The 23487-nt window shown below is 54.0% G+C and overlaps 1 protein-coding gene across 2 annotated transcripts; it reads left to right on the plus strand.

The window, feature by feature from the left end:
- Positions 1-3018: 3018 nt before the first annotated feature.
- Positions 3019-22318, plus strand: LEMD2 (LEM domain nuclear envelope protein 2). Of its 2 annotated transcripts, none has more exons than XM_045835194.1 (9): positions 3019-3741; positions 5357-5397; positions 10472-10547; positions 13567-13643; positions 14552-14631; positions 16230-16375; positions 17368-17469; positions 17546-17648; positions 20815-20932. In XM_045835194.1, the coding sequence occupies exons 1-9, from the start codon at positions 3066-3068 to the stop codon at positions 20831-20833; spliced, it is 1320 nt and encodes a 439-aa protein (XP_045691150.1). In that variant the 5' UTR covers positions 3019-3065; the 3' UTR covers positions 20834-20932. The 2 variants fall into 2 exon arrangements, with proteins under 2 accessions (XP_045691150.1, XP_045691144.1); XM_045835188.1 differs by lacking the exon at positions 20815-20932 and adding an exon at positions 20939-22318 and having other exon boundaries at positions 3020-3741.
- The last annotated feature ends 1169 nt before the right edge of the window (positions 22319-23487 follow it).

Raw genomic sequence — 23487 nt, forward strand, 5'->3', positions numbered from 1 at the left:
AACCCATTCCAGCATTTCTCAATGACACTCTTTGGCCCCTCATTGACCTAGAGAGATGGAGAGGGTCTTTCTCTTCCACACAGCACTGAGATGGGGCAACAAGATGCTGGGCAGTACTGGGCCATTCCAATCCAGATTGGAGCCCCACGTGGCACCCACGCCATCCCTTCTTTTCAACCACACTCTCCACTGCCCCCCTCCAGTGTGATGCCACCATGATGCGGTTTGAAGGAAGCCCAGAATAGCTGAGGGACACACAAGGCTGGCAATGAGGTAGATCAAGGACAAGTTCATGGTCCCTGAGCATCTCTAAGGACTTGATAAATGTGTGCAGGGCTTTGCAGGAGGAGGAGGAGGAGAGCAGAACCCGCTAAAGATTCACGGCTGTTATTATGGCAAGGCTCTGCTGAGACGGGAGGTTGGGAGGTCGGCAGGACGGCGCGGGGCGGCCCTCTGGGGATCCAGAGCTGCTCTTCCGAGCACCCCTTGCTGTCACCGAGTGTGTGGATGTGGTTACTAAGTAGGTGTAGACACTGGAGCTTGTTTTTCCTCTTCTGCCTTTAATAAGTCAGGAAGACTGACCGCAACATGAGCTACTCACCTTAAAAAAAATCACAACAAAGTGACAAGAAAGGAGGGCACGCAAGGCAGCTGTTGACTTTGCAATATTGCCCTTTTCTTTAAAATACAGACAGGCCCAGCTGAGGAGACACAGCGACATCACAGAAAGGCGGACTCAGAGAAGGCCCAGGAGGGCTCACGGGCAGCCCCCCATGGGGCAGGGGTGGCAAGGAAGCACTGAGGCCCTGCCCCGGAGTGGGGACGTGAGGCTCAGTGAAGGACATTTGAGGATGGTTGTGTGGAGGAAAGTGAACAGCAACAAGCTGACTTTGCTGAAGCAGGAAAAGTTGAAGGAGGACCCAGAGGGGCTGATAATCCAGGGAGTTCAGCAGGAAAAGGAAAGGCAGAGACCTGGGAGGAAGGACTGGCTTGTGAGGTTTTCACTGACTGCATTTTCCTACAAGAACCTCCATGGTGAGGTTTCTTCTCTCTGGGGCGGGAGGAAGCTATGGTAGGCTCGCCTGCCCACAGGGTGGCACGCCAGCATGCCGAAGGCCAGCTGGACCCAGCGATCGAGGCCTGGGACTGCTGGGAGCCACCATGGAGGCAGAAGGGTGGACCATGGTGGGTGGGAGGCACTGCCGCACACACGCTGGGTTCCAGGCCGGAGGGAAGGCACAAGGAGGGGAGGGGCGGGGTGTGTCAGCTGGCCCCGGGGCTGTGTGGCCAGGGCAGCAGCATCTCCAATCACAAGGAAGCCTGACAAACCCACAAAGCCCACACTGGGCGCCACCGCTGGGGTGGCTCTGGTTCAGTCTGTATTTTTAATCGCTGAGACCCATTGTGATGATATAGACAGGACTCTGCAAAATGCTGTGACTAACTTTGTTTAAGCATCGGTTTCAAGCCCTCTTAGAATACACAGGGCCAGTACTGATGCCGAAAGGCTCATTCTTTATATATTGAACGACACAGCTGCGAGCAGTTGCACAAATGTGACCAACTCATTTGTCATGCAAACAGCGCTTCAGAAAGGAATAAAATACTATTATGTGGTATACGCGTTAGGCAATCACTATATCAAATCATGGCATTCCGTGCAAACACAGACAGAGAAGAGGAAAACAGCACTTGGTGAAAGAAATCGCACCACATGGGAGCAGCTAAGTCAGGGGCATGGGGAGGCGAGGACGGAAGCCCAACCAAGCCAAGGCTGTAATTTTCCTAGCAACTGCGGTCAGCTTTGAATACCACTGTGGCAAAGCAAGTGGAAGGAATGCAAACCACAGGCAGAGGGACCTTGCCCACAGGTAGGACCAGGACGGGGACAGGAGGGGGAAAGGTAGGGGTGAGCGATGGGACTATAGGGGAAGAGGTAGAAATGAAATGGAACCCAGGAGGCCTGCCATGAATGTGTGGGAAAAGCAGCTGACGAGGGATGTGGAAGGAATACAAAGAGGGGGAAGGAAGACAAGCAATAGTAGCTCTATTTCCATTTGCCGCCGCCACTTGCCAGGCTTCCCTTGGGCTTTCTCACTAAGAGTAGTCAGGTAGTCAAACAGCACCTTGCAGGAGGTGTGCACAGCAATGCTGCTACAGATATGGGTTAAGTATAAACACTAAGGAGTACGTACCAGGCACTGTCCTAAGCACCTTACAGAAATAACATCTTCTCATCCTCCCGAAGCCAACAGGCTTACTAACCAACGGGCTAGCAGTGCTAACTGGAGGTGACCGCACATCTAAGAGCGGTGTGTCGATTCTAGACCCCGAACCCAAATCCATCCCCCATCCATCTCTCCGCGTGAGAATCCCACCACTCCAACACAGCATTCTTGGGAAGCCTGAACTGCCCACTGCAGCCCAAGGATATTTGTGTTCCTCTGCCCCCGCCAGGGTGCGATGCGGCTCCCCCCTCCAGCCCACGCTCGCCGCAGGCCTGTTTCTCTGGTTCAAGAAAACGGGACTGCGGCCACACCCTGAGGTCGGACAGGTCTCGGAGTGTGCGGGAGGATCCTTCTCTACGACCCAAACAAGACCTTTCCCTGAGTGAGCAAGGGATCAATATGGGCCCTCAAGCAGAGAGAGGCGAAGGATTCTGTCTCTCCACTTAGGCAATGGCTAGCCTTTCATTCTTAAACAATTCATCCATTAAATCAACATGACTTCAATTGAGAGCCTACCACGTGCCAGGGACTAAGCAAGGGTCTGAGGATTCAGACATAAACACCACTTGGTTTTACACGTAAGGAGAAGCAACTGCAAGTGAGGAGGGAAAAGAGAAAAGGAATTAAAACAAATCCCTAGGACCTCCCCAAGATGGCGGCCGTAAAGGCTGAGTATGACCTCCTCATCATGGCTGGCCCATCGGGTCAGGCTCTGACCCTCTCAACATGGCGCCCTGAATGACCTTCCTATCATGGCGCAGGGCTCCGCCCGCTCCGCCGCCGCCGCCGACAAGAGCAGTTCCGGGTACGGTGCGCACCGGGGGCGGTGTCCTGGCCATGGCCGGCCTGTCAGACCCGGAGCTGCGGCGGGAGCTGCAGGCCCTGGGCTTCCAGCCAGGACCCATCACCGATACCACCCGGGACATCTACCGCAAAAAGCTGCGCTGCCTGAAGGAGGAGGCCCGGACGCGGAACGAGGAGCGGTTGCGGGAGGAGGCCCGCCTGCGCGCCCGGCCTGCCGCGGCCTCCCTTCGGGCAGAGCCCTGGCCCTCCCCGCCAGCCTCCAGCTCTGCCTGCGTTACCGCTGGGGCCTACGGCGATCACGGCGCCTCCGCGGCTTCTTGGTCTAAGAGCCGCAACCTCGCCTACCCCGCCCGCCCTGTGCCGTTCAGGCGCCACGCCTCAGTACGGGGCAGCTCCGAGGAGGACGAGGACTCCCGGCCCCTCCACCGGGCCGCGCCGGGTCTCGGGACCCGTCGTTGGTGGGCCGCGTCCCAGACACCGGTGCGACTGCCCTCTGCCCTCCTCGGCCCCGATGCGCGTCCAGGCTTGCGGGCGACGCGAGCGGGCCCAGCGGGCGCCGCGCAGGCCCAGCCCGAGGTGGGGCGGTGGTTGGAGCGCTGCCTGTCCCGGCTCTTGCTCTGGGCCAGCCTGGGGCTGTTGTTCGTCTTCCTGGGCATCCTCTGGGTGAAGATGGGCAAGCCTTCGGCGCCGCAGGAGGCGGAGGACCACAGTACGTCCAGGGCCAGCGCAGGGGTGGGCCTGGGCACGCGTGTGTCTACCAGCACGCCCACCTGTCCTTTCTACACCAGGCTGCACAGTCCCGCGCTTGGTCAGGTGCTTCTTGTTGTCTTCCTACCTCCAGACGCTGACTTTCCATCCTCCGGCTGTGGGAGAGAAGGCCCGGTGGCGATTCCTGCATCTGCAATAATTGCTGTCTTCACTTTCTCCTGTTCTCATTTTCTGCCCTAGTTCTCCCTACTAATCTACCCCACAACCACCTGCTGGAAGCAATCACTTGTAGTTAACTTTTACCCCAGACTGTGGTTTTCCCTCTCTAGAAAAAGCTGCACCCCATCTCTAACAGACATGTCCATCCCCATTCCCTTTTAGTTATTTCTTCCCTTTTGATCTCTTGCTCAATCACACATTAGTGCCCATTTGAAGGCATCCAGGTTTCACTGCCCACGGATGGGATCTGGTTGGGGTCCCAGCTTTGCAGAGCCAAAAAGGCCATGTGCTCACTTCTTTGGACCATAGGACTCTCTTGTCAAAGGGAGATGATACTAGCCCTGCCTGTGAGACAAATGTGGAAGAATCTTTTAAAGGCTCTAAAACTGATATAAAGGGTGGCATTTATCATTGCTTGCAGCGTCCTCATGGAGTGTGTCGAGAGAGGGTCCTGTGATTAAAGGACACTCCCAGCTGTGCTTCAGCCCACACTTAGTGACATGGTTAGACATGCCAATAAGAGGTCCGCCCACAACAGTGTGTTCCCTGAATAGTTAAATTTCCTGAATTCGCCTCTCTGGTCATCCTGAGCTCTAGCGTAACAGGAAACAATATTGAGACCATGGCTTTATAAATTTACGTGTAAAGTGACACTCTAGTTCACCACAAAAGAATATTCTTTGCAAAGCAAGAATGTGATTAATCCTGTTCCCAGACTTGAGCCAAGGCTACATCTTCCCATGCCTGGCAGCAACAGCCACAATGCAGGGAAAAGCTGGAATACGTCCTAGCTGTTGCAGTGGATGGATGTTTGGGTGTATGGACAAGTCTGTGGGCATGGGGATCCCAGGCTCGTGCACACACTCAAATAGTCTTGACTATGAGAGCAGTTTACCCACCCGCTACAGACAAGCAGATCTGGGAGTGTCAGGGTGCTGTCATGTTCGTGGCGGAGATGCTCTAAGGCAGCAGCTCTTGGAGATATTCCGGGATTTACTTGGAGTTCCCCTCCCTGTTCAACGTGTCATTGTTTACGATTTATAAAACTCCTGTGTGTTGTTCGAGGCTAACTCCGTGAGTTAGGCAGGGGAGGCTTCATTGACCCTGTTTTACAGATGAGGAACAGCGGTCCAGAGTGGTCGAGCTGCCAGAGCCTGTGGCTCATCATTTTCCTCTGGGATTAGGACCCAGCACTCCTAACTCCTAATCCAGGGCTGGGAAACCCTTCCATTTTATTGTCTGTATTTTACAAGTGCCTCATTCAGATGACAGCTTTCTAATGCCCCCCTTTATGTTGATAATGTTTCACTTCTCCTGAATTTTGAGAGTAGTCCCTATTTGTACTCTTTCCTCAACCCACCTTTTAATTTCCTCTGTGTTTCTTTTCTTGGTCTCAGTGAAATTATTGCCAGTGGACTGTGAGAAAAAAACAGATGAGGTGAGTTTGAGTTTCTTTAGTTTTTATTCCTTGTGAGTATGTTTGCCTCCATCAGGAGGTGAACTTCCCCAGGAAAAGATTATATAATAGGATCCTTTCAGGAGTGCTTCGTGTAACACAGCAGAACCGCGGCTGTTCTGTGTTTGTGTCCGACCGCTGTGGCCGTGAAGGTGCTGGAAACAGAGAGTTGAGCTCCCCAGACCCAACCCTGGGCTTGTTACCGGTCAGTCAGTCAGTCGTAGTGCTGGGGACCTTTATCTTTTCTAAGTCCGTCTAGACCTAGGGGTCTGGGGGGGGAGACAGTAACTTGTGGTGGAAGGGCCTCTGTGCTCCCTGGCTTTGGGAGGAGGGGCTGGCAGTGTTAGAGCAACAAGAGGCCAAGTTCTCAATTCCACATTCTCTTCTCCGACAGTACTTTTGTGGCTCTGAAAATGCTGTTCTGATGTGAAACATGGTGGGGGAGGGGAGTATTTTAAACACTTCTGAAGTGGACTTAGCCGTCTTAGTCTATAGATTTGTTTTATGAAGCTTTAACATTCCCTATAAATAATATTCAGGGACAGTGCCCCGTCCACTTACAGAAGGAGTGTTAGTGAGGAGCTGGATGCTGGTGCAGGTGGTGGTGTGGGAAGGTGCGAGGCTGTTAATTTTCAGGTCACAAATCCTATCAGGAGGAGCCTTGCACTGCCGGAGGCGGGACTCAGTAGTCCTGTTGTTACATGTGGCATGCGGGGCCCCTCGGGCCCTCAGTTCACGTCCCTGCAGCTCAGGGCCTGGGAAGGAAGCCGCACCTGGTCGTCTCCACGCCCCACCCGGACTCTCTCACCCATGTTGGGGGGGAGGCATCCTGGTTCAGCACCCATTTTTATTTCTCTTTGGCTTCTGCTGTGCCAAATTTGGGGGTGTTTTATTACATTCATTTATTGTACTCACCCACCAAATACCTTTGCTTTCCGATTGTTTTGTAGAAACATATGCATAAGTTTCATCTTTCATTCATCATAAAAGCACAGCTGATGGTTAGAGAACGTAGCCCAGAAACACAGGTGGCAGCTACAGGGGAAGCTAGATCTTGAGGACTGAAGACCAGAAAGGGAAAAAAAATAACTTTCTATAAGACTTCTCTGGTGATAACCAGTTTTGTTTGTCTTTGAATTAGAAAACGGTTCCCTGGTTTCTGTGTCTTGGTTTTCGCACCTGTAAGTGCATCAGGCCCCCCACCTCCCTCCAAGGCAGACGTGTCGGGTGAGCCCAGACGGCACAGTAGGCCCTGGCAAAAGGTGTGCTCGGTGGTACTCGTATCGCCGGAGCAGGGAGAACCAGGGTCTGGGCCGTTGTCAAGGGCTCCGTTGAGCCGAGATTTTGTGAGGTGCCCATGGCCTTCATGGAGAGAGGACCCGGGAGATGGCAGGTTGGGAGGCACTTCTGGGCTTTGCCGAGGCTCTTGCTGAAAGTCTGTGATTTCTCGTGTGCTCTGGCTCCCCCGGGACCCAGCGGGGCGCTTCGTTTCTTTCCCTTCCCGGGCCACTTGGCACTTTGTGTTTTCGTGCTGCCTTTCTGCTGCTGGAAAGGAAAGCACAGGGCCAGGCGGGGGCAGGAGTGCTGTCTGAGTCGGCCGCCTGGCTGTCTGGGACCTCTGTGCTCTTTCCTGCGGGTGGCGTCGTCCCCACTTCGCCTGGGTGTTGGGGTTGGAACGGTGTTCATCACCACTGCCTTTTTTCTGCTTGTGACTGTAATAGCTGTTTAGTGCAGGAAATCTGAAAACTGACAAAGAACAATCGCCCATGATTCTGCCACCTAGAGATAATTACTGTTAATGTTTTGGGGGTACTTCCTTCCTGTCTCTGTCTGTATGTTTATAGAATTGGGTTCTCGATATATATTAAGTTATATTTAACAGTTATTATCAGCATTTTTCATACCTTGAACATTCTTTAAAATAGTTTGGGTACCTGACTCTACTAGAAGACACACGAGTTGTTTCTAAACATTTATGGTCATGGGTATAAATCTTGGTTACATCACTTTGCACCTTGTAAAGGTTTTCGGGTCCTTAGGCAACATCGGGGGACAAACCTTGTCCTCAGAGAGTGTTGGAAACCAGGTTCCCTCTGTAGTTGCAGCACCAGGCCCAGAACCAGGCCTCCCAGCTCCAGTCCCAGGCTTTGCCCGGTGACACTCCGGAGGAGGCCTGAAATGTGGGTGGTGGGCGTGGGGTCGACTGGCGTGGCTCCACCACTCGTGAGCTGTGGGGTGTTGGTGGCTTACCCAGTGTCTGAGCCTCAGTCTCCCCATCTGAGAAACTGGGGTACAGTGAGGGTTGTGGTGACGATTCAGTGCGCACTCACGTACACACCACTCAGCACAGCACCTGGCACTTCGTCCACACTCAAGGAAGAGCATCCTTTTTTTAATGTTGTAAATCCAGTGAGTCTGGCGAGATGGCCTCGGTTCTGTTACAGGTGCTGGAGGACTAGGTGTGCATAGATTCCTTTTCCTGTTTTCTCACACAGATGACTGTTCTCCCCCTACAATTTCAAGATTTCTAGAAATTGTACTTTTTTAGACAAATCCAGTGTAAAATTAAACATTTGCAGCGGATACTTCTCAAGGCAGACAGTCCATGGGCAGATTGTAGACACTCGAGTCTTCAAAAAGGGAGGAGTGGACCGGGTGGAGGCGGGGGGAGGGGGGGCCCAGTATGGAGAAAGACCAGCAGCCCCTGCGGTGCCTGTGCCTTCCCAGGTGCCCGTGCTTTCCCAGGACAGCTTCACTTCTCCCAGCCACCTGGCCTGTGCTCCACAGCCCCACCTAATGGCCCTTATTCCTGTGGGAACCATGGGGCAAGGGGCCAGGGAGCCTCTAGGATGGCAGACCTTTAGTTACTACATCTGCTTAGTTACTGTATCTGCTTTCACTCTGCTTCTGCTTTTACAAAGTTCCTTTTCAGTCAGTTAACCCAGTATTTATTGACCCTGCCATTGGGCCCCCCATTTTGCAGAAATGGGTTTTTTAATTTTATTTTATTGATTATGCTATTATAGTTGTCCCATTTTCCCCCTTCACTCCCCTCCACCCTGCTCACCTCTTCCCCCCACATTCCCCACTTTAGTTCATGTCCATGTGTCATACTTACAAGTTCTTTGGCTTCTACTTTTCCCGTACTATTCTTACCCTCCCCCTGTCTATTTTCTACCTACCATCTATGCTACTTATTCTCTGTACCTTTCCCCCCTCTCCTCCTCCCACTCCCCTGTTGCTAACCCTCCATGTGATCTCCATTTCTGTGGTTCTGTTCCTGTTCTAGTTGTTTGCTTAGTTTGTTTTTGGTTTTGTTTTAGGCGTGGTTGTTAATAATTGTGAGTTTGCTGTCATTTTAGTGTTCATATTTTTTATCTTCTTTTTCTTAGATAAATCCCTTTAACACTTCATTTAATAAGGGCTTGGTGATGATGAAGTCCTTTAACTTGACCTTATCTGAGAAACACTTTATCTGCTCTTCCATTCTGAATGAAAGCTTTGCTGGAAAGAGTCATCTTGGATGTAGTCCTTGCCGTTCATGACTTAGAATACTTCTTTCCAGCCTCTTCTTGCCTATAATGACTCTTTTGAAAAATCAGCTGACAGTCTGATGGGAACTCCTTTGTAGGTAACTGTCTCCTTTTCTCTTGCTGCTTCTAGGATTCTCTCCTTCATTTTTCCTTGGCTAATGTAATTATGATGTGCCTTGGTGTGTTCCTCCTTGGGTCCAACTTCTTTGGGACTCTCTGAGCTTCCTGGACTTCCTGGAAGTCTATTTCCTTTGCCAGATTGGGGAAGTTCTCCTTTATTATTTGTTCAAATAACTTTTCCACTTGTTGTTCTTCCTTTTCCTCTTCTGTCACCCCTATGATTCGGATGTTGGGATGTTTAAAGTTGTCCTGGAGGTTCCTAAACCTCTTTCCTCATTTTTTTGAATTCTTGTTTCTTCATTCTGTTCTGGTTGGATGTTTCTTTCTTCCTTCTGGTCCACTCCATTGATTTGAGTCCCAGTTTCCTTCCCATCACTATTGGTTCCCTGTACATTTTCCTTTATTTCACTTTTCATAGCCTTCACTTTTTCCTCTATTTTGTGACCATACTCAACCATTTCTGTGAGCATCCTAATTACCAGTGTTTTGAACTCTGCATCTGATAGATTGTCTATCTCTTTATCACTTAGTTGTATTTTTTCTGGAGCTTTCATCTGTTCTTTCATTTGGGCTATTTTTTTGTGTCTTGATTAGCCTGTTACATAGTGAGGGGTGGAGCCTTAGGTGTTCACGAGGGTGGGGTAACCCATATGGGTGTGTTGTGACGCTGTATGTGGGGCAGGGGTCCAAGAGGGAACAATGGCACTTGCTCCGCTCTCTGCCAGCTTTCAGTCACTTCCCTCACTTCCCACAAGCAAATTGGGCCCTTCCAGTGCTGATTCCTGGATGGGTGTGTTTGTGTACATTCTGGGACCCTATGGGTCTCCAACAAACTCTCTTGTGGGTCTGGGAGTTTCTCCTGGCACCTCAATCCCCACAGGTGTTTTCAATTGGTGTTTTGAGGCTTTATTTCCCTGCGCTGGAGGCCTGGGTTGTGAGGTCTGTCTTGCTCCCCAGTTGTTCCTCCCGGTTTATCTGCGCATGAATGTGGGACCACCAGCTCCACCAGCTGCCACTGTGCCCGCCCCCAACCTCCAGCCACCGTCTTGCAACGAGCCCTCACCGCACACCCATCTTCACCCCTCCTACTGGTCTGGATGAATGTTTCTTCTTTAACTCCTTGGTTATCGGACTTCGAGACAGTTTGATTTTCTGTCAGTTCTGGTTGTTTTTTGTTTTTAAATTGTTGTTGTCCTTTTGGTTGTGTGAGGAGGCACAGTGTGTCTACCTATGCCTCCATCTTGGCCAGAAGTCCCATTGCAGAAATAGTTTTGATTTTTTAAAAGCATGAGGCGTTCCTTGCCACTTAGTACTTGACAGTGTAGCTGACAAGACAAAGCCAGACAGACAGACTCCCGCCTTGCCCACCATCTTTGCTGACCGCTTATCCTGTGTCCTCTCAGTTCTGTCAGGCCAAGCAAAAGGCGGCCTTGCTGGAGCTGCTGCATGAACTCTACAACTTCCTGGCCATCCAAGCCGGTGAGTAGGTCTCGAGGCCCCAGATCCTCATGAGTGGATTGTGGGCGGCTGAGGCATTCTGTCGTTTTCTCCCCAGAAGACACACTCATACACCGAGTCTCCACTTCCCTGTTCCCCACTCAGACATTTGCTTAAGCCTTTCATTTGGGCAAAACACATTTGGTTCTCACATCCCGTTGAAGGGTCCCAGGGGTCCTGGAACATGCACAGGCCTCTCAGCAGTGGTGTGCCCTTCTCTGGGGCAGCCCCACCTCATGCTTGGGGGGTCTGTTACACTGGAGGGGGCCAGGCCCCAGGTCTCAGAGTCTGGGTTGTCCCACCTGGAGGACCTGCCGCACCGATGGTTGGCCAGGACGGGTGGAGAAGCCGGGGTGTGACAGGGCCCTGCGTGGTAGGCTGACCACATTCAGGCCTGGGCAGCCTGCCGAGGCCCTGGCATCACATCTGCTCCCAACCACGCCAGCTGGCTGCAGGACCTGATAGTCTCAGGGCCTCTGTCTCTCTGTCACTGAGTGATCTTGGGTCTGTCTTTTCCTTATAAAGTGAAAGTCAAGTGCTGTCCTCTAGCAGAGGGCATTCTCAGCACCCCAGGAAAGACCCTCTGAAAACTCCTTCCAGAAGACTCCCCAGCTATTATATTTGGTAAACCAGGTCCTTGAGGCCAGAGCATCACCTGCATTATTGTGTCTTCCTCACACCTGGCATCTAAGAAGACTCTCGAAATCCCTTGCTGATGACACAGGTGAATTCCCAGGGCGGTGCCTGTATTAAATACTCTGGGCACGAGAACCAGACGGAGCTGTGCAGCCTTATGGGATGTTGGGGAGGCGCCTCTTCCCTACAGACCAACACTTGCCTAAGGCCGTTGCTGAGAAGTCAAGGCTGGGTAAACTTCTACTAGGCCCTCAGTCCTCTGGGCCAAGCGTGTGGGCCTCAGCTCTGCCACCTCTTCCCTCCTGGCTGGTGGGAGACTGGAGGTGGTCAGGGGGGCATCTGTGAGCTCCTCAGAGGAGCGATAGGAGTTGGGGCTCACAGCATCACGGGTGTTGTGGGCATTTCCCTACAGCCCAGGTGCTCGGGATGTGAGTTCTGGCCGAAGAGGGTGCTCTGAACATTTGTAGCTTGATTGTAGTCCAAGCACCAGCAGCATCTGTACCACCTGGAGCTTTTTGGAAGTGCAGAATCCCAAACTACTGAATCAAAGTCTGCGTTTTAATAAGACCCCAGGGGATAAAGTTGAGAAGCTCTGCTCTTAGACTGTGACTCCTAGTAGTCGTTTCTCCTGCATCCACACCCTCCAGGTGTGGTTCTTACTTATGCCATCCAGGGGCCTGGTTCCACTGTCCTGTGACAGACGTGACAGGGGCAGCCCTGAGGACATGCATCTCACTAAGACACACTGCCAGGGAGTGTGGGCTGTCTGCTAAGCAATCCTCCCTCCCCCAACCTCCTGTTAGAGGTCAGCTATCAGCAGGGTGCAGTGCTGACCTTTGTAGGGTACACGATGGCCCAGCCCAGGGTCCTGCTGCAGGCACCACCTACCTCCCTGACCACTGGGAGATATAAGAGGCCATTGGATGAGAACTGAGAGGCCAGAAGTTTCCAGAGGCACAATGTCTTTTAGCTAGAATAATTAGGGAAGTTTCACGGGGGAGGCCCTGAAGTCCAGGTAGGGTTGGTTTTGTATATGTGGGAGGAAAGGTAAGGTCAGAGAGGCAGGAAATTACAAGGTCAGGGATGGAAACAGTTGGCTTCATGGGGGAAGGAGAAACAGGGAGTGGAGTTTGAAAGGGCCAGTTGGGGCTCACGAATGCCAGGCCACTGAGACTTAGTCCTGCAGCAGTGAGGGCCAGGGACGTGCCGAGAGCGAGGTGCTAGGAAGGCCGCATTTAAATGGAGCAGTGGCATTTAAGCAGAATTAATTTAAAGCTTTAAACTGTGAATGAGAAAGAGTAGAGGAAGAAACCAGTCAGGAGGCCATGGCCATGGCCATGGTCCAGGCAGGCCATCTGGGTGGGGGCAGGAGGATGGGAGAAGCCAGCTTGGTCTTGGGACCCAGAAAGTCAAGATCAACTTTGAAGTAGGAACAGTGGGCTTCAGTTCATTCTCAAGATTTTGAATGTTGTCTTCAGCCACTCCTCCCCAGCACAGACACACACAGAGTGGCCATCCGAAGCCCCCAGACTGCCAAGCAAAGGGCAGTCAGACCACATGTGAGGGTTAAGGGTCTTTACCTGCCCGGCCCTGCATTGTCCCTGCTCAAGGGGTCTATTGTTGAAGCAGCTCATGGTAGGCAAACCGCAGTGGGCAGTCAAAAGCGAAGGGCTGTGGCGGGCCCCCAAGTTCCTAGCAATCTGGCCAAACAAGGGGCCCCCACAGGCTGGGGGCTTTTTAGAGGAGGGGGCCTTTGGGCTGGACCTGAAAGAATGGCAGGTCTAGGGGGAGACTCCCAGCTCCATCCTGGGTGGGAGCTGGCCCCCCAGGGTACTTAGAAGGGAGCTTTGGATCACTGCTGAGGCCCCGCTGTCCCATGCACAGACTCCCCCTTCCTCCATGGGGCATTTTGAACATCCATCCAGGCCCCCTCAAAACAATGGGCCTGGCATTCAGCGTCACCTGCTCATACCATGTGTCAGAACCCTGCAATGCCTGTGGCCTCCCTGCCTTTCTTGTCCCAGGCTGTGTTTATTTATAGCGCCATTCCAGTACCTTCCAGAGCTATCTGTCTGATCCTTTCAGGGATCAATTGCAAACAGACCTTGGTATTGGGCAGCTTTTTAGTCGTTTAATGCAAATCACTGCACTGCTTTGCAGGTCAGGTTTTAATGATCCAGAATCGACCCAGGCTAAATGGCTTTTGATCCTGCTGCAGAGGAAGATGACCACGGATGCCGGAGCCCCAGGCCACATGCTCCTCTCAGAGTTAATGGCTTGATTCTTGCTGCATTTCTTAGTCTGTTTCAGAGTGATTTTTTTTCACCTCTTTTTTGCGTTTGAATGTGTGTTTTTCCCCTCCTAGGTAACTTTGAGTGTGGAAATCCAGAGAACCTAAAAAGTAAATGCATCCCCGTCACAGAAGCGCAGGAGTACATAGCGGTGAGTAGGCTGAGGGCTCACGCTCCTGGGAGGTCTTGGCACTTCGGTGCTGGTTTCCAGACTTTGTGTTTGTTTCTTCTCTCCTTTTCGCTCTGTGTTTGGTTTTGGAGGTTTTTGCTCTTTCACTTTTGTAAATTTAGTTGAGTGCTAGGCAGCCTTAAGTTAAGGCAGCAGTGGGGGACGACTGGGGCCAGGTTGAGCTGTGAGCTGGAGTAAACCTGCCACACCCTGCTGCGTGCACACGTGCGCCGCTCACCACTGACCAGCGGGGGGCCACAGCAGGCTGCCCTTCTAAAATGGTCCTGTCACTTGCTCCTTCTTCAATTTGCTTTTCTCCCCTTCTCAGCGGCTTTAATATACACCTGTTGCCTGCCCATTCATCCTCTCCCCTTATAAGTACTGTGTGGTTCGTTCAATTTTCTGCATGGCCTCAGGATGGTAGAATTATGGGTGTGTGGAGCTGGCAGGAACCTTGGTCACCTAGTCCAATTTTCATTCCACAGATGAAGAAACTGAGGCCCACAGAGGGGCAGGGACTTGCACAAGGCCAAACAGCGGGGACTGGTGGCCAGGCCCCTCAACCCCCACACTTTTTTTCATTTTACCCAAGGTGGGCTGCTACCTCACTGGCCTTCAGTCCTTGAGAAAACTCTACCCTTTTGGCTGCCGCAGACCCGTGTTGTTTCCCTGCATGTGCTTCCTCGTTGCTGCCTCCAGTTACAGCCTCTTCCTTGGCTCTCATCAGCCCCCAATTTCCTTCCTGCCACATGGCCGCGCATTGAGCAGAGCATGGCTTTGGGGCGTGCAGAGGACACAGGAGAGGGCTTCCTGAACCCGGCAGCAGAATAATATTGTTCTAGCTGCTCTGCCCAGATCCAGAACTAATCTTCTCCTGCCCACTTCCACAGAATGTGACTGGCAGCTCCTCCGCCAAGTTCGAAGCTGCCCTGGCCTGGATATTGAGCAGTAACAAGGACGTGGGCATCTGGTGAGTGTAATGGGGCATCCTGAGGGGCGCTTGAGGCTGCTCTCCTCACCCATTGGCCGACTCCCTGGCTCCAAAAGAGGCCTGGGGTCCAAGGGCAGAGGGCGGGTCTCCCAGCTGCGTGGCTGTGGGCTGGGCCCGGAGCTGGCCATGGGAGGAAGAAGACTTAGGAAGCAGGGCAAGGAGCATTTTCAAGATGAGACACAAAATGCAGGTATCAAGACGGCAGCCCAGTGCTCCAGCTAAACCCACGCCACGTGACTCAGTCCGTGCCATCTCAGTGCACCTGCTCCGCGTGGTTTTCTGGAGTAGGCATTCTTCTGCACATCCTTTCCTCAGGGGCTAGTTTCCATGTGTAGATGAAATGATTATGCATGTTGGTTTCACTCTATGGGAATTGCAGAAGGAAATACTGGATTTTATTCTGACTGGGCAATTTCACCTCGTTTCTCTGTGGTGAGCACCGTTAGCAGAGACAGTGAGCCCTTTTGACTCCCTGGAAGGCCCCATGGGGCGGGGGTGCGGGGCACTGGCTGGTGCTGGAAGCTGAAAGTTCCCTGCTGGGGGAGCATTTGCCCCATCACCCCGCTGCCTGGTGTCCGGGCTCGTTAGGGGCTCTGCTCAGGCTACAGCTCGATACTAAAACAGTCTCTGGGATTTTGTTCTTTTCCTCTCTAACCCACCCAGATTACTAATTCCATCAGCTGTGCATCCAGCGAAGCCTAGGGCAGCTCATCCTAAAAGTTGAGAGCTGGATGCATGGTACAATTAAAATTCATTGGCTAAAAAAAAATAATAAAGCTTCTCTGAGTGGCTGAACAGTTTTCCTGTGTTAGAAAAGGCGGAGGACTGTACGCAGCTGCTAACACGGGAGAACGGTGACACTCGCTTTTTTGTACTGGGCAGGGCAGCCTGGAGGGCTGCTGAGCCGGCTCTCGGCCAGGGTGAAAAGTGGGCTGTGAGAAACTGGGACACTCGAGGTACCAGCCAGTCCAGTGTGCCGTGGGGAGCAGGCGCTTGTCACCTAGCCGGAAGGTGTGGGTGTCAGCACAGTGTCCCGTGGGTCCTAACGCCTCCTCGCCAAGGGCCAGGCGAAGGCGCTGTGCTGGGGCCTGGCCACGGAGAGAGACCCTCTCGCCCTGTGCCTTCCCGCACCTCCCAATCTCTTCCCTTAAACAGCTTATGTGCCTCCTCGTGACTGAGGAGAAGCACTCTCTCCCAGACTCTGTCCTTTAGTTCTTACCACGTAGCGCAAAGCCAGTGGTTCGGTAAACATTTCCATTTCTCTATGCTGGGAGGTGGGAATCCAATTTATAGTTTAATCTTTCACACGCTGTGAGGGGCTGTCAAAGACCCAACAAGGGGGACATCACTTTAGCAGTAGGGGTCCAAGCATGCTGCTTCTTTAAAGCTTTATTCTTTCTAAGTAGCCAGCGAGGGAAATTTCTGGGAAGAGCGCAACTAGGATACCAAGTCTATTTTATAAGCAAGGAGAGGCCTTGAAGCCCCTCCTTCCAGCTCCTCCTCCTACTGAAAATGCGGCTTAGACTGCAGCTCTTCAGAGCTTTCAGACGTGTTTACAACCCCATGTCCTGTTCCAGTTTGAAAGGAGAAGACCCATCTGAATCAGTGACAACCGTGGACAAGGTGGTCTGCTTGGAATCGGCCCGCCCCCGCATGGGTGTGGGCTGCCGCCTGAGCCGCGCCCTGCTCACCGCAGTCACCCACGTGCTCATCTTCTTCTGGTGTAAGTCCTGCACACAGCGCCTCCCAGGAGCCCGGCTCATGACACTCCTGGGCACGTGTGATGGGTTACAGAAACCCGGCCCTCGAGTGCTTGTTTCTGTCTCGTGAGCCTGAGGTCTGTCTAATAAAACAGAGGGCATGAACAAGCCAGCTTCGGCCCTGGGTTGTCTAACTGTAGAGATCGGTGCCAGGAACATGAGGTTAACTAGAAAATGTCCTTGACTCAGGGAAGTGGACTGTCTGTGTCCCTGCGAGGGAGCCGGGCCTGGGCTGCAGGTGGGTGTCGTCCCTTCCAGGACCCCAAAATGCAGGCCACTGCGAGGGGGAGATGCGGCAGGAGCTTGGTCTAATTTTACTTCCCGAGCCATGTAAACGTCCCCTGGGAAGCTACAGACACCTGATAAAAGCAGGAAGAACCCAGCTCTGCTGAGCTGAAAAGCAGAGTTCAGGCCTTGTCTCCCAACAGCAGGGCTGCCTTTGAGCGGAGACTTTGGGGAGTCTCTGAGGGGAAAAGGTCGAGTCACAGAACCCACTGGCTCTGCTGAGATAGCCGAGGTACAAATCACAGGCGTCTGGGCGAGCACACAGCTCCCTCTCCCACGCCATCAGGCACAGACATCATTATCGGCGGCAGCATCTCGGAACACAAAGGGCCCGGTGGGTACACATGCATGAGACCCCGGGTGCCGATTCACAAAGGAGATGAAAGCCCCAGAATGGGCTTGGGAGGAGCCGAGCTCTGGACGGCTGCACAAGCCTCCGTGGTGGCAACTTGCAGGGAAGGAGATGATCACTTAATAGCCTGTCCTCTCTTTGCATTTCTGCGTCCTTTGCTTCCTGCCTGTCAGCCCTGGGCCCGACACATACAGGACTCAGAACACATTTGCAGCTCACCCATAGCCTCCAGCACAGTGACTGCCCATAGTGAGACCCAGTGCGCATCTGAACATCCGGAAGTGATGTGAGCCTTTATAGCGCTTTGTTCCAACACAGGCTTGGCCTTTCTGTGGGGACTCCTGATCTTCCTGAAATACCGGTGGCGCAAGCTTGAAGAGGAGGAGCAGGCCATGTATGAGATGGTGAAGAAGATTATAGGTGTGTGGCCCCTGGGAAAGGGCTGCTGGCCGCCAACAGAAGGTCCTTGCTCTAAACTGTGCCCTCTGTCCCGCAGATGTAGTCCAGGACCACTACGTGGACTGGGAGCAGGACATGGAGCGCTACCCGTACGTGGGCATTCTGCACGTGCGTGACACGCTCATCCCTCCGCAGAGCCGGTGAGTGCTAGGTCCGAAGCCTCCCAGTGCCTCCCCTCAGGTGGCCCCCAGCCTCACAGGTGGGGCACTGTCCACGCCCCCCACCGGGCCTCCAGCGCTCGGCTATGTGTGGCAGGAGGCACAGACAGGTACGGGGCTGGTCCCGCTCCAGCCCTGCCAGTGTCGATGCTGGTTGGGGTGCTTTGGGCAGCAGGTACCCAAACCACCCTCTTCCCCAAGGGGCTTGGGCAGGGAAGGACCTGGTGGGTTTCCACGAGTGGCGTGCGGAATCATGTGGGCTCTGGGCACAGACAGTCAGGTTTCGGGTTCCATTTCTCCAGTTCCCATGGTCCTGCCCTCCGTGGATATTGTCGGCCGGCTGAGTTCCTCACGGTCACAACCACTGCCTGAGGCTTCGCTGGTCCAAATTGGTTAGTTATCCTTAAATCCATCGCTGGCAAGGAGGAGGAGACTTCCTCAAAAAAATTTTTTAAGAATTTTTTCTATGGTTTGTTTTATTCTCATTTTCGGGAGGAAGGAAAGGGAGAGAAACATCTCTGGGAGAGAAATACCGATTGGCTGTCTCCTGCACATGCCCCATCCAGGGAGTGAGCCCACAACCCAGGCATGTGGCCTGGCCAGGAACCTAACCAGCAACCTTTTAGTTACGGATGACACTCCAACCCACTGAGCCACACTGGCCAGCTGCTTTTCAAACATTTTAAACTATGATCCACAGTCAGAAATGCCCACTACCTGAAACACGATGGTCCAGTTCCCACACACGTGCATGTACATGCCGTCAGCAACGAGTAGAACCAGCCTCCAGGGTGCTGCACGGGAAGGGATGGCAGGCGCGCCATGCTGGGCTCCAGGGCCACCTTCCACATGGGCTGCAGGTGCTGGATGGGCCACTGAAAAAACCAGGGGCGGGTAGAGTTGGGGGACCGAGTCCCAGGAGGCAGCTGCAGAGTCCCCCACACTGCCACTCACTTATCGTCCATCCACCACAGGTTTCCCTGTGGCCCCGGGCTGGCGGGGCACCACCATCTCCTGTCTGGGAGATGCTAAGACTCACACTGGCCGACGGCTCGCTGTGAGCAGGCCCTGCCCTGTGCCCTCCGCTGTGCATGCTCCCTCATTTGGCTCTCACCATGGCCTTGCGGGGGCAAGAACAGAGAGAACCCCACTTTACAGATGACGAAATGAGGCACAGAAAGGTTAAGAAACTTGGTCAGAGGCTCACAGCTGGTGGCGTTTCTGTGCTCCCCTCTCTGGGCTTTTTGGTCCCAACCCAAGAGGAACTGGGAGAGGACATTAAAGGGCCCTCTTAAAAAAAAATTTTTTTTACTTACTTATTCTTAGAGAAAGAGAGGGAGGGAAGCATCAGTGTGTGCTTGCCTCTCATGTGCCCTGCACCATGGACCTGGCCTGCAACCCAGTGATGTGCCCCAACTGGAAATCGAACTGGTAACCCTTTGGCTCACAGGCCAGCACACAACCCACTGAGCTACACCAGCAAGGCTAAAGGGCCCCTTTGAAATGTGAAGATGTTTAATAACTGTTACGACCACCTCACCCCCTGGGAAAGTGTGGGCAGAAAGCTTAGAACAGACTGCCCCCAGCATGAGGCAGCCACTGGGGCAGGTCTTGGGGCAGCAGCTGGTGCGCCCAGACTGGTGCACCCTGACTGCTGCGAGGAGCCAGCACGGGACCAAGGGTGATGACCTCTCTGGACTACTTTCCTCACTCACAGAACAGATAACATCACTCCCTTGCAGAGGCCTCTGGTGAAGAGAGGCTGGTATTCCCTCATTCACTCAGCAGCGTTTATTGGCGCCTGTTGCCTGCCGCACTGCCCCAGGTCCTGGGGAGACGGCGGGGAGTGGGCGAAGCCTGCCGGAGAATTGGTTCTGAGGAGGTAGGCACAGGGAAAGTGGCCTGAGAATGTGCACTGTTGGATAGTGACACGTCCTCAGGAGATGCGCAGGGGGTCAGGAGGCAGCCTCCTAGCCCTTGAGCACTCAGCAGGGCAGCCGTTATTGCTTGGACTTTAATTATATGCAACACCCATTCACTTAAATTGCAGTGGGAAGTGGCATTGCCCCTTGTCACAGCACAGAGACGCAGGCAGCCACCCCACAGGGTGAGAGTGACCGGAAGGCTCAGGCCCTGCCACTCTCAGCGTCTCCATTCCTCTCCAAGCCGCCCAGTCAGTTCAGCGAAACCCAGGTCTCACAGGTGTGTGAGCTGCTGCCAGCCCAGCACGGCGCACTTGGACGTGCCCCGTGGGGGAGGGTCTGCTCCTGAAAGCCGGGGACGTGGGAAGAGAGTGCAGTGAGGAAGCAGGGAGCTGAGGGGAGAAGCTGCTGGGCTGCCTGTTCATAACCTGTTAATGAGCAGCCTGGGAAGGACCACCCCCACACAGCGCAGACTGCTGCCCCCTGTCAGGGCCCAGTATGACAGGCTCAGTCCCCAGGCATGTGGCCTTGGCCAGACCAGCCGAACAGCTGTGGAGTTTGGTCGGTGGCAGGACCCACCCCCAGGGAAGGAAACCTCGACACCCCCCTTTGCCTCCTGACTCATGGGTCACCTCAGGAGCTCCCCACCCTTTGTCCTCCCCCAGGCTGAGCCTTCCTGCTCTTACTCACATGCACTCACTCCCCACGCAAGTGTTTGTGGGAAATCAGCAGCAGGGCTGACGAAAGGCACTGTAAACAGTAGATACCCAAGCACCCTACCTGCCTGCCCTGGTGTCTTCCCATCTGGTCCGAAGCAGGGAGAGGAAACGGGGCTCTCCCAGGGGATGTGGAGCCTCTGGCTACTGGCCTTGGCTGGCCAGCCGGCCGGGAAGCTCTACCTGGTGGCCCAGGTTCCTGACCTTCCCAGCTGGATGCTTACCTCCTCCCCATCCCCTGAAGTGCTAAGGAGTTTGTGGACTTAGCAGCCCAGCGGCCACCCTTTAATTAGCCCACATGAGGCATTAAGATGCAGGCGGAACTGGTTGTGGGCCGCCTGGCCAGGCTGCTGCAGTATCAGGCCCGGTGAGCACAGCGCCTTCCCACTCTGACACCCAGGGCCACTCCAGACACCTCTGGCCCCGTTCAGCTCCCTGTAACAGGATGCTTTTGGAAAAGAAAAAGTTGTGGAATCATTTGTCCAGGACCCCCAAAATTTCCCTCTGCAGGAGTCCTATTGGTACCTGATGGCTGCTCCTTCCATAGATAAATTCTGCACGGGACTCTGGAGCTTTGTCCCCTTTATACAAAGGGCGTCACCCACAGACCAGCTGGCCCTCCCTCTCTCTGCAGGAGGCGCATGAAGAGGGTCTGGGACCGGGCTGTGGAGTTCCTGGCCTCCAACGAATCCCGGATCCAGACGGAGTCCCACCGCGTAGCAGGAGAAGACATGCTGGTGTGGAGATGGACTAAGCCCTCTTCCTTCTCTGACTCTGAGCGATAAACTTCAACTGTAGCCCGTTCCCAGTCAGCCTGTCCCGGCCAGTCCCCTCAGGGGCTCAAGAAGGCCAGCAGACCTGCTGGTGCTGAATTCACACTTGCCTTGACTTTCACCTCCTCCTGACCTTGTTTCAAAGGTCTCTCTGTAAGACTCTTCAGAGATTAGCTTAGCAGGACAGTGCGAGCTTTCTTGGAGGCTGGAGGAGAGAGGCCAGGGGCAGGTGGGTAGTTTGTCCTCTGCTTTGGCCCCATCTTCTCTGTGCTGTTCTGCTGGTGGAGAAGTGGAGAAGGGTTTGTTTTTCACAAAAAGATAAAAGCAGCAGCTGTGAGATCCTGTGGAGCGAGTGTGAGGTTGGGTGTGGACACTGGGCAGGGAGGCGGGATGGGGCGGTGAGCTGGAGCAGCAGGGGTCAGGGAGCAGCTTATCCATGTGCCTTTGGGGGTTGTTACCTGGGAGCTCCAGGGTGAAGGGAGAAAGCCATCCTCCAGCTGGATGGGGCCTCTTATCCTGAAGGGGGAAGGTGCTAGAAGTTAGAACAAGTGCTACAGGAGAATTATCTAGAAACGGATGACCCTGGCACGCAGGCCCTCAGGTCAGGAGGTGTGAGCTGCTGGGTGGCTTCCTGGGAGGAACCTGGGGTAGTCACGGGGCCTGACAGCAGAGGGAGTGTTGGGGCTGCACCAGCCACCATCTCCGTGGCCACCCAAGGAAGCCTCCCAGGGTGGGCCCCGTCAGTGGTGCTTCTCACTGAAGACAAGGTTTTAGACCAAACCTTCCGCCAGGGCACTGCATCATGCCCACAGTGCCGATTCTGGGACTTCAGGAGCCTTGCACTTCCAGTGTGGGAAGAGCACCTTTGTTTACAGCAACCACAGCCAGCCAGGGGCTGGTTAACCAGAACCTTCAGCACACACTGATTTCTGTGCTTGCAGGAAGTGCAGTGGCCGCACTGCTGGCCACAAGAGAGCCGGGCTGCGCCACCTCAGACCCTCCCAGCCACCAGCTCAGCAGCCTCTGGTCAGGGGTGGTCCCCGGAAACTGGCTGGTGCAGGGCCTTATTAAGTGCAGGAGCCTCTCCAACTGAATCTCGTGCCCAGATGTTCACATCCGCAGCAGGCCAGCGAGGGGGCAAGCAGGGAGTTGCAACAGCTGCTTCTGAAAGGCATTAACCACCCCTCTCTGGCCTTACTGGCATTTTTTTCTTTTCTTAATAAAGCCCAGTCTTCCTCGTTTGAGCAGTGCTCTCATTTTCTCTGAGGCCTGGGTGACTGGCGGGGCGGAATCTGAGCGCTGGCGCTGAGGCAAAGAAACTGTCTCGTGATCAGACTTCATCCAGAATTAGGAACGCAACAGGCTTCACTATCCGGGTCGATAAACAATTTATGAAAAGTGGGTGTGCTGCTCGTCTGTGGTTCTCTCCCTGTGCCCCAAAGCAGTGTAAGAGGAAGGGCGATGTGCCGCATGGGCTGAGCAGGATCCCTGGGCCTTCCTGCCTCTGGACTCAGGGGTCCCTCGGCAAACCGCAGAACTTGGAAGGACCTGTTTTCACGTAACGGTGACAACCCCTGCAGGGCAAACTGACCAGCTGCCTGTTTGGTCCCAATGGGTGACAATGAGTGGGGTCGAGAGAGCTTCCCTTGGGCCCCATTTCCACCTCCCTTCAAGGCCCCAGGTGCTCAGACCAGCCCCAGGAGACAAGCAGTGTGAGGCTGGGCGGGGTTCCTTGGCAGCTAATGCAGGAGGCAGGAGGTTGATGCTGGCAGCAGAGGCGTCTCCTCGGGCGGCCCACTGCCGGGGGAATGGCAGTGCAGCCTGGGGACCACACCTGCAGGGCAGAGGTTTGCCTGGTGTGCTTGGAGGGCTGGCTGCGCCCTCTGGCACCAGCCCCACCCTGGGCACAGGAGGTGTGGGGTGAGAGCTGCAGGTGTCGGGGTGGCACCCTGACCTGGAGGGCCCTGCCCTCTCAGGAAGCAGGGGAAAGGGCAGCCTCTGAGCTTCCCAGCCACACCCACCCCACCTGTGGGTGGTGACTGGCCTGATCTTTGTCCCGTCCTCCCATCAGCTGGAAACTCCACGGATAGATCAATAATCAAGGAACCCAGAAACAACACAGAAGAAAATGAGCCCGTCTTCCCCTTTTCTGTTTTTCAGTGAAAGATTTTTCCCTGCACTGTGTTTTGTCTTGAGCTGCGGAGGGAGCTGATGCAGGGCTCTATTTCTGTGAGTTGTTAGGAGAGCAGGAATGAGATCAAAATAAACGAAATAACAAAAGCCACCACCCCACCCCGCGCCACCAGCCGGGCCCTTTATGGTCCACAGAGTGCTGGGCACAAAGGCCTCAGGTGTATCCTCAAAGGGCTCAGGCTCAGACCCAGCTCTGCAGCCATCTCAGCTTTGAAGG

Source organism: Phyllostomus hastatus, unplaced genomic scaffold (genome assembly GCF_019186645.2).
Source record: "Phyllostomus hastatus isolate PE091 unplaced genomic scaffold, TTU_PhHast_1.1 phas_contig_1048, whole genome shotgun sequence".
Classification (NCBI taxonomy): Eukaryota; Metazoa; Chordata; class Mammalia; order Chiroptera; family Phyllostomidae; genus Phyllostomus; species Phyllostomus hastatus.

Excerpts from the sequence above, each read along its gene's own strand:
- LEMD2 (XM_045835188.1), top strand. The coding sequence starts at position 3,066 with ATGGCCGGCCTGTCAGACCCGGAGCTGCGGCGGGAGCTGCAGGCCCTG. Across the intron at positions 13,644-14,551 it reads AAGCGCAGGAGTACATAGCG|AATGTGACTGGCAGCTCCTC; the intron begins GTGAGTAGGCTG and ends CCACTTCCACAG. Across the intron at positions 17,649-20,938 it reads CTCATCCCTCCGCAGAGCCG|GAGGCGCATGAAGAGGGTCT; the intron begins GTGAGTGCTAGG and ends CTCTCTCTGCAG.